At 35.1% G+C, this 15,127-nt stretch overlaps 2 protein-coding genes across 3 annotated transcripts; one reads left to right on the forward strand and one right to left on the reverse strand.

Moving 5' to 3' along the window:
* The first annotated feature begins 1,644 nt into the window (after positions 1–1,644).
* Positions 1,645–8,886, forward strand: LOC110424011 (protein STRUBBELIG-RECEPTOR FAMILY 6). Of its 2 annotated transcripts, XM_021438470.2 has the most exons (16): positions 1,645–2,088; positions 3,373–3,504; positions 3,600–3,668; positions 3,755–3,820; positions 3,921–3,992; positions 4,092–4,163; positions 4,277–4,348; positions 4,430–4,495; positions 4,607–4,669; positions 4,764–5,071; positions 5,712–5,995; positions 6,353–6,624; positions 7,056–7,188; positions 7,794–7,933; positions 8,035–8,191; positions 8,474–8,886. In XM_021438470.2, exons 2-16 carry the CDS (start codon positions 3,452–3,454, stop codon positions 8,627–8,629), a joined length of 1,983 nt encoding a protein of 660 aa, XP_021294145.2. In that variant the 5' UTR covers positions 1,645–2,088; positions 3,373–3,451; the 3' UTR covers positions 8,630–8,886. The 2 variants fall into 2 exon arrangements, with proteins under 2 accessions (XP_021294145.2, XP_089640935.1); XM_089784809.1 differs by lacking the exons at positions 1,645–2,088; positions 3,373–3,504.
* A 339-nt stretch (positions 8,887–9,225) lies between these two features.
* On the reverse strand, positions 9,226–13,030 carry LOC110423705 (26S proteasome regulatory subunit 7A-like). Its single transcript, XM_021438012.1, has 10 exons — positions 12,858–13,030; positions 12,375–12,456; positions 11,514–11,605; positions 11,341–11,418; positions 11,152–11,213; positions 10,731–10,875; positions 10,393–10,611; positions 10,106–10,287; positions 9,688–9,863; positions 9,226–9,550 (listed from the first exon to the last, which is right to left on the reverse strand). Exons 1-10 carry the CDS (start codon positions 12,942–12,944, stop codon positions 9,393–9,395), a joined length of 1,281 nt encoding a protein of 426 aa, XP_021293687.1. The 5' UTR covers positions 12,945–13,030; the 3' UTR covers positions 9,226–9,392.
* Between the last annotated feature and the right edge of the window lie 2,097 nt (positions 13,031–15,127).

Genomic DNA, 15,127 nt, shown 5'->3' on the forward strand with positions numbered 1-15,127 from the left:
TAGTTTTCATTTCATTGTTTAATAACGGGCGGGGGTGCCCCATTCGAAGAAACTGACCTCTTGCCTTCATTACAAGAATTTGTACAAGTTTGTTGATTTGAACAGCAAAGCTAGTTCACTTTAATTTTTGTTATATTGAAGCTCAAGGAATCATTTCATTTCAATTTTTCCAACAAACCTTTTGAAAATGACATTATTCATTAAAGTCAACATTTAAACGTGTTTTTCAGTCCAGCAAAGAAAGTATTTCATGTGGTATTCTTCAATAATATTTCTTTAATTAGTTATTATTATATATATTGAAAATAACATTTTCCCCTTTTTTCCCCTGTTTTAATCCTCAAACTTAAAATTTATTATTAAATTGTACAGTAATACCATTTAACAATGATTTCAAACACCAAAGCTTTCAGAAAATGGCTTTTGACATCTTTGGGTGTGAAGAAAAAAGAGAGCCCTATGTCTGACTTTTTGAGCTCTATGTAAACACCAAGCAGTCCCCACCTTTAATTACCTAATTAAAGTTCATGTGACAAAAATTAGGGAATTAATGCAAGCTTTGAAATCCCACCAAATTGTGAGGTTGAGCAAATAATATTTATTAAGCAGTTTGTGTAAACAAGGCAAGTGAAATGTAACTTCATTAACAGACCAAACTATGAATGGTTGAGATTAATCACACAAAGTCCTCCTAACATTTTTAGTGTTGTTACTTGATAATTCCATATCAACCTAAAGCTTTTGTTTGGGGTTTTTATTGTTTGTTTGCTTTAGTGGGAGCCATGAACTTCCCTTACAAGTCTGCCACACAAAAATACTACTAATGATTCCTGCCCAACTTTCTTTTAATCCTATTAGCTCAACGACTCTGAGTGTTTTTTATTATTTTTTTAGTTTTACAGTTCTAATACCACCAAAAAATTGTTATTATTTAAAGAATAAAAAAGAAAAATTGAAAGGACGGGTGCGGTGCAATTTGCAAAGGCTAACAATCCTGATTCTGTTCTACCACCTCCATGCCTAAATCTGACAGTGACTCTCACACAATCCAAAAATGTCTACAGTTGTTGTGCCATCATTCTAGTCATCCTGGAACCAGCTTAATCATTCAAGAACCTATGGCGAAACTTACGCCTTTCAAAGTAGTTGACTAGCACTATAACAAAACTAAAACTAAAACCATGTAAAATTTGTGAACAGATGAACAATACTTTGTCAAGAACAAGAAATAATGGTATGGTATAAGATAAATTATGCGTTTAACTGTCCCCTTCAACTGTAATCATTTACTGTTATTAAAAGTAATAATGTTTGTTTAATAAGTTTAGCAATCATTCAATCTTCAAAGCAATGTATTATCTCTCTGTGTCTCTCTTTTCTGGTCCTTATAAAATATAGATGGGTCCACAACCTTGAGGCCAACTACTGCTACTTTCTAACCCCCTTCAAAATCTGTATAATTATGATTACGACAATCAAACAAAATAAAAAACCCAAAGGCAAATCTAAAAGCGTGTCATAAGCCTTGTGAAAGTTACGGCTCTTATTTTATTAGTATTGGATAATATTTTAAGGGAAAGAACGAGTATTTAGCAAAGCCAGAACACCTACCAAAAGCGTAAGCATCTCTTTACCTTTCTGCATTTTTTTTAACAGTGTCAGTCACTTATAAACCAGAAAGGAAAAACAAAAACAAAAATACAAAAAATGGGAATTTGTGATGTCTATATAAATATCACTATTAATGCTAATGATAATGTTATAGCCATAGGCAATGTAAAAATATAAGCTTTTCCGTGGCTTTGGATTCTTCTGGCAAATCGTGCCTGCCAGCTTTTACTTGGTTATGGCTAAACAGCTCTAAAATTTGTCCCACCAAAAAACTTATCATATTATTATAAAAAAGAAAGAATAAGAAAAAGGGTCTTTGACAGTCTTAGACCAAAGCCAGTTCTGGTTCTGGGTGGTGACCAGTTTGGAGAGAGATGAGGAAGAATTGGAGAAAAGGTTTGGTTTTGCTGCTGTTCACACTCTGCATTTTGGGGTTTAAGCCCAGATGTGCCAATGGTGCAACAGATCAAGGAGATGGTTAGTCTTACTTTGCTTTTCTGCGTTATTCTGTTTTAGATTTGTGGATTCTGCATGTGCTTCCTTTTTCTTGCCAAATCTGTAATCTTTGGTGTCGCTTTTTTGGTTGGCTTGCTGTTATGTTATCTGCTTTGAGCTGCTTGCGGCTTAAAATAGACTTCCTTGATCGCATTCCCTTTCTAGTTTTGAACTTTTTTTAGTTTTGGTTATGAAGTTTTGACCTTGCTTTTCAGAGGTGGGTTCTTGTAGATTATGGAGATAAGTTCAAAGATGAGGAAAGTTTGGTTTTTTAGTTGTCATTTTAATTCATATCTAGGATATGGATTACTGGACAAATTTATAATCTTTTCAAGTAGTGATTTAAGGTCTTCGCTGAATGCTGGTAATTGGACCAAGTGCGATCTTTCTCCCCACTGCTTTTCCTGGGTATCAATAGGATTTGTTGTTCGTCTTGTGGAGTCACAGCTCATAACATTGGAGTATCAGATGGGAGGGTATCCTGCAGTAACCCAAGTATGAGGTCTAATACGGTGGGAATTCCAGCTTGGTGCCGTTCAATATGGTTGGCTTATGCTCTTATTTATCAGCGTTGTTAGTGAATGGAAGGATCAAACTTGGACATTTAGCTGGTTTCAAATCAATGATGCCTGGATATAGCATTAGCTCAATTGTTTCTGTGTTAAGACTGGATTATCAAGACCGAGAATAGCTTTTGTATGTCAGGAGAGACAAGTACTCATGTTTGCTAAGACTACCTGAATGGAGTCTATAACTTGCCTAACCTATATCAGCAATTGAAATGATTTCCTTAGAGATTAACTTCAAAATTCCTGGCACTCATGTCTGCCTATTGGAATCACAATGATTAACAAGGTTTTATCTCCTTGTAGACTATATGCATAGTGAGTGTAAATTAGACCCAAAATGGTCTAATTGCAAAATGGTCTTTCCTCCCTGGCCACACTGTTTTTTTTCTTTTTTTACATTCTTCAAAGAAATACAATTTTTCTGCTTGAATATTGATCCTTTTCAAATTTCCCCCTTTTGTTGTGAATCCAATATTCCTAACCAAATTGTTTCTGACTAATTATTTTACTCATTAATAATTTATTCTTCTTGGAACAGCTATGCCACTTGCTGGATAGATAAACATCTATATACTAATAAGATAAATTTGTTAAATACACAAATTATGTGCATTGAAGCACACACTAACGTGCTAGTGAATATAATCTACTATTTTCCCTGGGTTACTTATCCTATTTGTGGATGTTTGATATGCAGCTTCAGCTCTAGTGGGTATGTTCAGCAGTTTAAATTCACCACAGCAGCTAACAGGATGGACCTCTAGCAATGGTGATCCATGTGGCAGTCCTGGAAAGGTGTTACTTGTTCCGGCCAACGTGTCACTGAAATGTGATCTCCTTCATTCCCTATTTCCTTTGAGATGTGTTGTCCTACATCATGATGATGCTAACTATAGTATGTTCTTCTATTGTCCTTTTTACCAGTAAACTGTCGAATCTTGGACTTTCTGGGTCAATTTACAACCTTCAAAGTTTGACATCATTGAAGGAACTGTAAGAATCTATAATCTTTTATAGGGGGTTGATTTTTTCTATATTCATTTGATTATCTTCATACTGATATTTGACAAAATCTGCAGGGACATAAGCCATAACAATATTGCAGGCGAAATACCATATAATCTTCCTCCGAACTTGCAGCAATTGTATGCTTCATATGTGCATTTGTTTCCTTTCCTACTGCTACTGTTTCATTTCTGATTTTTATAGTGATTTATGTATAATATAATGTTCTTTTATATGCAGAAACCTTGCATTTAATCAATTTACTGGAAGCGTCCCTTATGTCTTCCATGACATGCCTTCTCTTCAATACCTGTGAGTAACGTTCCAATCATTAATTACTTGACACAAGGTCCATAGAAATTTAAACCCTTCTACCCTTTTCTTTTTTCTTTTCCATTTCTGGAAATGCAGAAATCTTGGTCATAACCAGTTGCAGAACCAATTGAATGACATGTTTGCACCACTTTCTTCCCTCTCCACATTGTAAGATGTTCTTCCTGCCACCAATCACATTACATAGCTTTTCATAGATGCCTGTCTTTTAGCTTATTTAACTAAATGAATAAGTTAACAGTTACCTCTATACCTTGCTGCAGGGATCTCTCTTTCAATGCTCTTACCGGAGATCTCCCTGAGAGTTTTAAAAATCTTTCTAGTATGAACTCTATGTAAGTGCTAGCGGAAAAATCTTTTGCGGAACAAGTATATTTGGTGGATTTTCCTCATATGTTCTATCTACCCTTATGCAGGTATTTGCAAAACAACCAGCTTACAGGCACTATTGATGTCCTTGCCAATCTTCCCCTTGATAATCTGTGGGTAACCAGTATATCAGTTTAAAAAGGCTAGAGCATCATATTGTTTTCTTATAATGTAATTGACCCTGTTATCCTGCCATTTGTGATAGTTGCTTTTATGTCTCACAGGTATGTTTCAAATAACCGTTTTACCGGCTGGATACCTGATCAGTTGAAAAGTATCGATTTGCAGTAAGCATTTGACTGCATTAACAAGTCTTGTGATTTGTATTTTGTTATCAAAGAAAGTTCTTTGCTGTTTCAATCTGAGTAATCTTCATGACAGGAAGGACGGTAACTCATGGAGCTTGGGACCTGCTCCTCCACCTCCACCTGGTACCCCTCCTGCCACTAGAAACAACAGAAATCACAAATCTGGTAGCAATAGTTCCCCCTCGGATGGTGGTTCTGGTGGTGGCAGTAGCAAATCAGGCATTGGAGGTGGAGGCATAGCAGGAATAGTGATATCCATCCTGCTTGTTGGGGCTATAGTAGCATTCTTTCTGGTGAAAAGAAGATCCAAGAGGTCGTCCTCAGATATTGAAAAGCTTGATAATGAACCCTTTGCTCCTCTTGCTTCTAACGAAGTGCAAGGTAACACTCATAGTCTATCTGCAATTCTGCACTCTGGCACACTGGCCAGTTGAGTGTCACCATAAATATATCTTTATTGTTTGCCTCATGTTGCTTGTCACGCATCTGCATTGGATTTCTTAGTGAAGAGATTTATGAGTGTTTTATTTTTAGCAGCAAACATCTATAAACTTGTTCTTGTAGCTATTAGATATCTGGAGAACATTTAGGAACTGATAAAAGTAAAAAATTCAGTAGATTACTAGAATATAAGCTTCAGTGAAAAATCCATTATTGGCTCTGTGATTTTGTGGGCATTTTTTCAAATCTTCATATGCAAATTCTCTTGTGAATTTAAGCTTTTTGCTCCATCTCTTAAGGGTATCATAAATGAAACTAAATCTTAGCCAATAGGAGACTCTGATGCCTTTGGTTTTCTCTCTTTTCATTTCTCTTTTCCTTTTCTTTTTCGGGGCGGGGGGTGGGGGTGTGGCTGGGTGAATTAGATAATTCTGCACTTTCCATAAATTGTACAGCATTACTTTGCTTTCTTCACAGTCTATGTTAACTCCTTTTCTCCTCTAAAATCTTTTGGCTTTGTATACTTTTTTACTTCTCTTGATCAAACTATCTGTTTCTCTTACCTAAAATTGTATTGCAGAAATGAAATCCATTCAGTCTTCCTCTTCAATTGACACCAAGACCTTTGATACACCTGCTTCAATAAACCTTCGACCCCCGCCCATCGACCGCCACAAATCATTTGATGAAGAAGACTTTTCTAAAAAGCCCATTGTTGTTAAGAAAGCTGTCCCAGCCCCTACAAATGTTAAATCATATTCAATAGCAGACCTCCAGATGGCTACAGGCAGTTTCAGTGTTGAAAATCTTCTTGGTGAAGGCTGTTTTGGACGTGTTTATCGAGCTCAATTTGATGATGGCAAGGTAGACTCTCCTGCCTATTAAATCCATTAGTCATGTCAAAATAGATGGACCATGATCTGTGCTTAAATTTTTATTGTGACTTCTGTTTTAATTCATGCTCTAACCTGAGAAATATTCTCTTCATTAGCATATATTTAATTTATATTTGCCTCACTTTTCGTAGCTGTGACCTTTAAGTGTGTTACATGATTATCTCCAAAAAGAAATCTCCCTGTCTTGCAATTACTGCTACAGATGCCAATGTTGTTGATCTGCCTAGTTTTTTGTTCAAATTTTGTCAGTTACTTGCCTGAAGTGCTTTAAATGTGATCCACACAGCACTCACCTAACTGGTAAACTTGTGTTGTACTGTCGTAGGTTCTTGCTGTGAAGAAAATAGATTCATCAGCTCTTCCCAGTGAAATATCTGATGATTTTATAGAGATAGTTTCAAATATCTCCCAGTTGCATCACACAAATGTAACAGAGCTGGTTGGCTATTGTTCAGAGCATGGACAGCACCTGCTTGTCTATGAGTTTCACAAAAATGGCTCACTGCATGACTTTCTCCATGTATCAGATGAGTACAGCAAACCATTGATTTGGAACTCTCGTGTTAAAATTGCTCTGGGGACTGCACGTGCGTTAGAGTAAGTTGATAACTAAATAATGGACAACAACAACCTTCCCCTTTCTTCCTTGTAAACATCTAACACTGAGGACCCTACCCCCAATATCTTTGACTCTCCGCTTTGGTCTTCTTTTGGAATGTGGGGTGTTTTGGCATTTGCATCTTTTACTTGAAACAATTTACTAATTTGCTAGTAATAGCCAATTGATTGTAATTGAGAATTAACTATTTTAAGATGCTCAATTAAAAAAAAAAAAAAGAACTATTTTTAAGATGCAAGTAGTGTATCTTTTGACTATTAGGATCTTCAAAGTTTTGTTAAGATTGGATATGTGCTATAAGGTAGAAATGTAGTGGACTAAGTGAACCAGGAGCTGGGCTTGTATACCTGCAGTGGTTATTATCTATTGTCAAATGGCTACTTGGAATTCATTAGAAAATTTTTTCCAGGTACCTGCATGAAGTTTGCTCACCATCTATTGTTCATAAAAATATCAAGTCAGCCAACATCTTACTTGATGCTGAGCTCAATCCTCACCTTTCAGACTCGGGCTTGGCAACCTTTATTCCAGATGCAGATCAGGTGAATTTTGTGCATCCTAGAACTTACTGTTGTTGCGTGAACTAGTAACTTCCTTTGATGTTAGTTATTGAGTTTCCCACTAGCACTGCACAACCATGTTGTACATCATTTATATTTTGAGTTGTCTTGTCTCTTTTGTGAGTACTTGCCTATGTTAATTGGCATTTGTCAAAGGATGAGACTGACTAATACCATCTTTGACTTTTGCATCTTTATATCCTGTTCCAAGTTAATCTTATAATCTGTAGAGTTCATCTAAACATTCTTTCACCACAAATGTAGCAACAGTAAGAAAATGTTCAAATGGCTAGTTTCTGTGCTTCCTCACAATATCTCACATGCAAAAGTTTTTTCATTCTGTGACACTAATTCAAGTTTTTCAAGCCTGAGTTGCTTGACCTATGACCAATATCATTTATGCCTCTGGATATGATAAACAATGTTTGCTGAAGTGCAACAAGGTTTTCCGTGGCACTTATGTGATGCTGAAAGCGACTGATGAAATATAAAGAACCCTTCAATGACCTATTGACCATGGTCAAAGTACCTTAGTGTTTTACTAGTTGCTTATGTATATACTGAAACTGTCTCCTTCTCATGTGCAGGTACTGAATCGTGATGATGTAGGGTCTGGATACAGTGCACCTGAGGTTACTATGTCTGGTCTGTACTCTCTTAAGAGTGATGTTTACAGTTTTGGAGTGGTTATGTTGGAACTTCTCACTGGACGTAAGCCATTTGATAGGTGAGGAATCATCTATAAAGAATTGGGTATTCCATCATTCAGTGTGTTGGCATCCTGTTAGTTCACCAAAATTCTAACAAGTATTTGAGTGTTTTTAACAGCACTAGGCCAAGACTCGAGCAATCTTTGGTTCGATGGGCAACACCTCAGCTCCATGACATTGATGCTCTATCTAAGATGGTTGACCCAGCACTTAAAGGGCTTTACCCAGTTAAATCTCTCTCTCGTTTTGCAGATGTGATTGCTCTTTGTGTCCAGGTAATATCTTGGTTGAAAAAGGGAAGGCGCTTTATGACCTTTTTCTTGTTTCATCTACCTTAAATCTTCAATGAATTGGCATAAGCATGGTGTTAAGGAGGCCACCTTAATGGCTTATGTTGTCAAAATTTTCTAACATATGGAAAGAGAAAGATATATTGTAGATATAAACTGGTACTTAAGAGTCCCGGATTGTAAACCATATGGAAAGAGAAAGAACTTGTAGAACAGTACACTGCTGTAGTACTAAACTGATTTCTTTTCATTATTTCTTTGGGGCAGCCGGAGCCCGAGTTTCGACCACCTATGTCAGAAGTGGTTCAAGCATTGGTTCGACTAGTGCAGCGAGCTAACATGAGTAAGAGAACAATTGGGACGGACCAAGGAGCATCTCAGCGAACCGACAACCCTGATACACATGACGACTACATGTCTTAAATGGCTGCAGTGGTCCTGCTATGACTGTTTTGGTGACATTGTATTCATGTTAAAAGGTTTTGTTTGATTGTAACACTATTACTATACGCCCTAACTTTAGCATCAGTTTCAAGTCAGCCCTGCGCTTTGTAATATGTTGCAATATGGTCAAACCGGTGGCACCCATTTAATTAAAATTCTTTCACCGTTCTGTATATGTAAAACTTTGGTGTTTCTTTTATTTCTCTTTACAATAATAAGACATAATAATTCCCTCAGTTCTGACTTCCTTTGTCGCTATAGTAATTTGCCCCTTAATTTTCAATTTTAACCATTAATCTATGGTGGATGGGGTATTTGAATATACTCAGTGATGTCTAATTACGCTAAAAGCCCATCTCTTCTAATGAGTGGGACCATGGGGAGATTTATGGTGCGACATTTTTACCGTTCGGCGCTGCTCCATAAATTAGATAAAGATGATAAAGCAATTGAACGTTTTGACTCTAATAGCATCTTCTTTTAATAAGCTAGCTAATGTAACTAACTATTTCTATAATGTAATTTTATCAACAACTCTTTCAAGGAATTTTATGCATGAAGCAGGAGCACAACAATTTTATAAAAAAACCCAATGAAATATTGCAAACATTTTTTTTTCCTTTTATAAATGTATTAATTCAACTAAATCTTGATTTCCAAGTCTGGCATTCCCGTTTAAACATAATTTGGGAATAACGTCGTCAATAACAGAAACACAGTTCCCCTGTCGGCGGCCTTCAACTTAATTGTATACCATATATTTTGGAGTTGCACTAAACTTCTGGTAACCCTTGATGACTTTGTTCACAGCATCCAGAAAATCTTTCTCAGTTACCGTCTTCCTTCTCGCTCGTATTGCAAACATTCCAGCCTCTGTGCAGACACTCCTTATGTCAGCACCTGCAAAGGAAACCATTAAGTCCCAGAATAATCCTAAATGAAACAAATTATTTAACAGAAAAGGACTAGAAAAGAAAATAAATACAGCACATCAGATTCAAGAACATAGAACAAAGTCTAGGAGATGAAACTCTTACCTGTAGAATTAGGACAAAGTCGGGCAAGAAGTTCAAATCTAATGTCCCTTTCACAATTCATAGTTCTTGTATGGATTTTGAAGATTTGAGTCCGGCTCTCCATATCAGGAAGACCAAACTCAACCTTGCGGTCCAATCGTCCAGGACGTAGAAGTGCAGGATCCAGGGTGTCCGGCCTGGATAATGGTGCCAAAAAAGATTTAAAACAAGCTACATTTCAAGCATCACTCATGCAGATGCAAAGACCAACACAATCTATTTGAAAAAAACATAAAAGTTCAAAACTTCAAGTTCTACTGCACGACAAATTCAGAAGGGCATTTTACAGTGGTTTCACAGGGTTTTATACATGCTGCAATTCACTGCAAATAAAAAAGGATATACAGCGAGCTAAGAGAGTAAAAGCAGAATATGTAACCTGTTAGTTGCCATCAGAACTTTGATATTTCCACGGGCATCAAACCCATCAAGCTGATTGACAATCTCAAGCATTGTTCGCTGCACCTCATTATCTCCACCAACACCATCATCAAAGCGTGCACCCCCAATAGCATCAACTTCATCAAAGAACACAATACATGCTTTTTTGGAACGTGCCATCTGCAACAGGTAACATCTTGTTAGATAATAGAAGAGGACCAGAAAAACAGTAAAAGAATAACTGCAGGAGAAAACATAAATCATTGAAACATAGCAGGTAATAACCTGGAAAAGTTCTCGCACCATCCTAGCTCCCTCACCGACATATTTCTGAACAAGCTCACTTCCAATAACCCGGATGAAGCAAGCATCTGTTCTATTTGCCACAGCCCTCGCTAGAAGGGTCTTACCAGTTCCAGGAGGACCATAACAGAGAACACCTTTAGGTGGATCAATCCCAAGCTTAACAAATTTCTCAGGATGTAGCATGGGCAGCTCAACAACCTAAATAAACAAAATCAAATGTTACACAAATAACTACTAACTAATTTGTTAGTTTATGTTGCTAATACAGCAGCAAAGGGCTTGAGATTCTACATAAACATATATAACCAACAACATACCTCTCGCATCTTTTCAATCTGCTCCTTGCATCCACCAACATCATTATAGGTGACATCAGGCTTCTCCTCCACAGTCATCATGGTCACACTTGGATCAATTTTTGGAGGCAAGGGAATCTGTATCTGATATTTGTTGCGATCCACTCTGCAATGCAGAACATGATTGCACACGATAAATACACAAAAGCAAACAGGGTGATTAAGACAAAAGGATAAGAAAACCTAAAAATAAAAAGTAATTCAAGCATGGACTCCCAATAGTATCCCAACAACACACAAATAGTCCACCTATTATAAGGATTTAAAAAGACTTCAAAAGAAAACAAAAAAAAATAATAATTTCAATGGGAATAAAACTCGATCCGAAGCATGAAAGTAACAGGAATTAACAGAGAATTCTTTTAATAAATAGGAAACTTACCCCACACGCATGCCTTCTTCTATGTCAGTGGGGGAAACTTTGTCACCCAGCCCCACAACAAACTGCAGTTCATAACACACATTCACATTATATATAAGAAATTCAAATTCCATTTCTTGTGACAAAGGACTGAATTTAGGTCACCAACAAGACAAGAACGCAAAACAATTTAACAACTCAACTACATACCTTAGCAATTTGCTTTACATTAATAACATATTTAGCATCCTCTGTGTTTGGATTGATTATTTTTGTGCATCTTGCAACCTAGGTTATGAAAACAGTCAGTGCTCAAGAAGCTTGCATCGCAAATACAAAATTTTTGTCTGAACTCCCTTTTAGAAGAAAGAAAGAACTAGTACCTGGAGAGGTTGCTCCTCTTGCATCATTTGCTTATCTGATACAAGATCCCATTGACTGGGTGCAGCTAACCCAGTGTCTGATTCTTTGATACCTATTTTGGACATTAGACATGACAGAACTTAAGATGTAGTATACGTTAATAACAATTGAAACATGCAATAGAAACAAAAAGATGCCAATTATTATAGCAAAAAGTTAGCCAATAGTAGAAATAAAGAAACAAATAACCAGTATTACCAAATTCAGGGGAATATTAAAAAAAATGTACAAAAACTCAATAATGTTTGGTATGAGATAATCAGCTGCTAAGCATCATCTAACATTAACCCCATAAAACTACAAATCAAAGTGGTAATGTTGCTGCTATCAGTTGATGTTAACAGCAACCAACAAAGCAAACTGCCTCCAATCCAATTTACCAGCACATTGTGATGGCGTAGAATTCCAGGAGCAAACATTTTTGTCCATCATAACTAAAATAGCAGACTACTAAACTTAAAAGCAAATCCAGAACGTTTGGTATTACCACGCAAACTTTAGGGAAACCAAATGCAACCATGCATCCTGTTCATATTGAGTTATCCTTCAGGCATGTTTGGTCGCATATAGATATAAATTTACTTTTCCTTTGTTTTTGTTTGAGAAAATTCGCATATAAACATGGACTATAATATGTACCACAAAATCATCTTCAAAAGATAAAATCAAAGCAAGAATACTTTTCACCTCAATACATTCATAACTTTTTATCCTCTCAAGGTTGATGTTTTAAACAATTCACGTCTGAAGTGTAGCACAAAGATGAAAGTTCATGCACACATAGGGGATCAAAAAGAAAAAAAAAATGAAGTTGAACATACCACAAAGGTCATTGACCTTTTTGGCCATCTCTTTGATTTCTTTTTCCGCTTTCTTGATGCTATTAGAATATGGACCTAAACCCTGCCAAAAATAAGGGAAAGTTTAGACATGCCATAAAATATATATATATATATATATATATATATATACTTTTTAGGGTTTTTCAAAGATAGTTGTTTCACAAAGCAGGAAAGCTCGCATTTATGAGTTAATGTTTATATAAACCACAAAATTAGTTTTAATCTTTGTGAGTACAAGGGAACAACACATTGTATAGAATCCAGAAAGTTACAGCCTTTACTGACGGAACTATATTCCACGGTTAAATCCTAGCTACAACATGAGCAAAATCAACGAAACTAGAGCCGAATAAAAAATATATCCAAAATTAACGTTTAATGTAAAATAAATAGCAGAGAAAAAGAGGGAATGCTTTTGTTTAAAAAGAAAGAAAGAAAGAAAGAATTTCTCCTGGAACGTACATAAGTTTTCAATAACGCGATATCGTCTTCATCCAAAGGCTTTGGATTCTTCTCCGCCATCGGATCATCCTCTGGTTGAGCCACCATCTTTGGATTGAACAATCGATCTGTCCTTTGCAGTTTGTTTCGATTTTCTTGTGCGACAAGAAGAGAATGAGTGACTTTATTTTCATTTTGCTCTGTTGGGCTACTTAGAGTTGAGATCCTCCCAAAAAAGCAATTCGTTTTGAAAAGGACAAGGAAATGGGCTTCGGCCCTTGAAGCAGCCCAGGGTGTGGAGGTCCAGCTCAAGCTTTATCAAGCCAACTCCAGAAGGTTCTGGGCTTTAGCTACGCAAACAAGGTATGGGCTTCTTCTTTGATCCGTTTATATGTTTATATTTTTTAGTATATTTAGTAATTTTTAGTGTGGTTTGTGTAGGAACAAATTGATATGGATTAGTACATAAAAATATATATATGCAGATAAACATGCATGATAAAAAATAATATTTTATTAAATCTTAGAAAAATATAGAAAATTATTAAATCGAGATAGTATATAATAATGAAATGGCATTAAAATATAGTAAACAATAAAATTATGAATTTAAAATAACAAAAATATTTATTTGAATTAAGCCTACGCCTGAATTTTTATTCATAATGTACAAAGTCACAAGTCTGAATTAATTTTTCTAAGTGAGGGATTTGATTAGAACTCTACTAGAATGATAGGAGAGCCTTAATTTTTTGTTTAAATATTCTTGAATTGAAGGAATTATTTTTGAAGTAAAAAATACAAAAATTGACATTTAATTTTTTTTAAAAAGTTAAAAAAATTATAGGATTATTGAAAGTAAATAAAATAATAAAATTATGAAGATAATGCATAAACTTATTATTTAAAAGTAATAATAACTAATAAATATTTTGCTCATTATGCATCATGAACATCCATTCATTAATCATTGCATTCATTTTGGATGTATAATTTCATGAACGAATCACAACCTTAATGATAAGACTTTCTTAGGAAGCTTGTAAAATAAGTTTTTTTGAAGAATTCTTGAAGTGAGAAAGTATTTTTGAGTTCCACCAAAATGATGAGAGAATTAAGGAGATGTTTTTAATAAAAAATTTTCATTTTGTTCTTTAATAAAAGAAGAATTTGCATCATTTGACAACATATCTTTCGCAAATAGATTGAAAGCCCTCACGATGGATGGGATTTTCTCAAGGAACTCATAAAGATGAGTTTTCAAGAGGAACTTTCTACGTGAGAAGGCATTCTCAAATTCCATCAAAATGATGGGAGAGTATGAAAAATGCTTTCAAAAAGGTTTCCATTTGTTATTTAGTAAAATCAGAATTTACATCACTCGACATAATGTTTATATGAACAAATTATAACCTCGAGGATGGGACTTTCTTGAAAAACTTATAAAGATTAGCTTTTTTGAACAACTTTTGAAATAATAAAACATTCTCGGATTCTATCAAAATAATGAAAGTGCCTAAGAAATCTTTTAAAATTAAAAGTTTTCATTTGTTGTTTAATAAAATCAGAATTCGCATCATTCATTTCACTATCGTATTATATGCATTCAAAATATTGAATCAGGATATGAATGATAATCCTCGATGATGTGACTTTCTCGAGAGACTCATAAAGATAAATTTATCAAAAAATTCTTTAAGTGAGGAAAAACTCTAATATTTCACTAGAATGACACAAGGGTTTATTTATGCATCAATAAATAAATAATAACAAAAATAAAACATATAAAAAAATAAAAAATCACATCTATCATATACTTAATAAATTCGATGGTGAAACCTCTTCGAGAAGATAAACATGTCTCCTTAAATACTCCCAAGGTGAGGAGAATTTTCTTAAATCTCACCAGAATGCCAGGAGCACTTAAGAACATCTTCAATATTCAAATAATAGCTAAAAATAGGAAGAAAAGACAAAAAGAAGAAGATGAAACAAATAAATAATGATTAAGAGAAATAGGAACGAAATCTAGAATTCATAATTAAGGTTAAAATAGGATAATATATGATTAATTGGTACCATTCTTTAACCAAGCGTCAAAAGGTCCTAATCTCGAAATTATAACTTAAATAAAAGATATTACTGTACTAGTTATCAGCAATTAGCGTTTGACCAACTCTGACTAATAAAACTAGGTAAAGAGTTGACATTGCTAGGAATGGTTTATTTGTTTCTTCAGGTTTTTCTAATACTAAAATTTCTAGTTAGAGTCATACTTTTAACTCTTCTAG

The sequence above is a fragment of the Theobroma umbraticum genome, unplaced genomic scaffold (assembly GCF_002168275.2).
Source record: "Theobroma umbraticum cultivar Fairchild unplaced genomic scaffold, ASM216827v3 scaffold_204.0, whole genome shotgun sequence".
NCBI classification, from domain to species: domain Eukaryota; kingdom Viridiplantae; phylum Streptophyta; class Magnoliopsida; order Malvales; family Malvaceae; genus Theobroma; species Theobroma umbraticum.

Coding starts and splice junctions, on each gene's coding strand:
- LOC110424011 (XM_021438470.2), top strand. CDS start 3,452: ATGTGGCAGTCCTGGAAAGGTGTTACTTGTTCCGGCCAACGTGTCACT. Junction 5,072..5,711: donor TGCTTCTAACGAAGTGCAAG/GTAACACTCATA, acceptor ATTGTATTGCAG/AAATGAAATCCATTCAGTCT. Junction 6,625..7,055: donor GGGACTGCACGTGCGTTAGA/GTAAGTTGATAA, acceptor AATTTTTTCCAG/GTACCTGCATGAAGTTTGCT.
- LOC110423705 (XM_021438012.1), bottom strand. CDS start 12,944: ATGGTGGCTCAACCAGAGGATGATCCGATGGCGGAGAAGAATCCAAAG. Junction 12,457..12,857: donor TCGCGTTATTGAAAACTTAT/GTACGTTCCAGG, acceptor TATTTTTGGCAG/GGTTTAGGTCCATATTCTAA. Junction 11,419..11,513: donor AAGAGGAGCAACCTCTCCAG/GTACTAGTTCTT, acceptor TTCATAACCTAG/GTTGCAAGATGCACAAAAAT.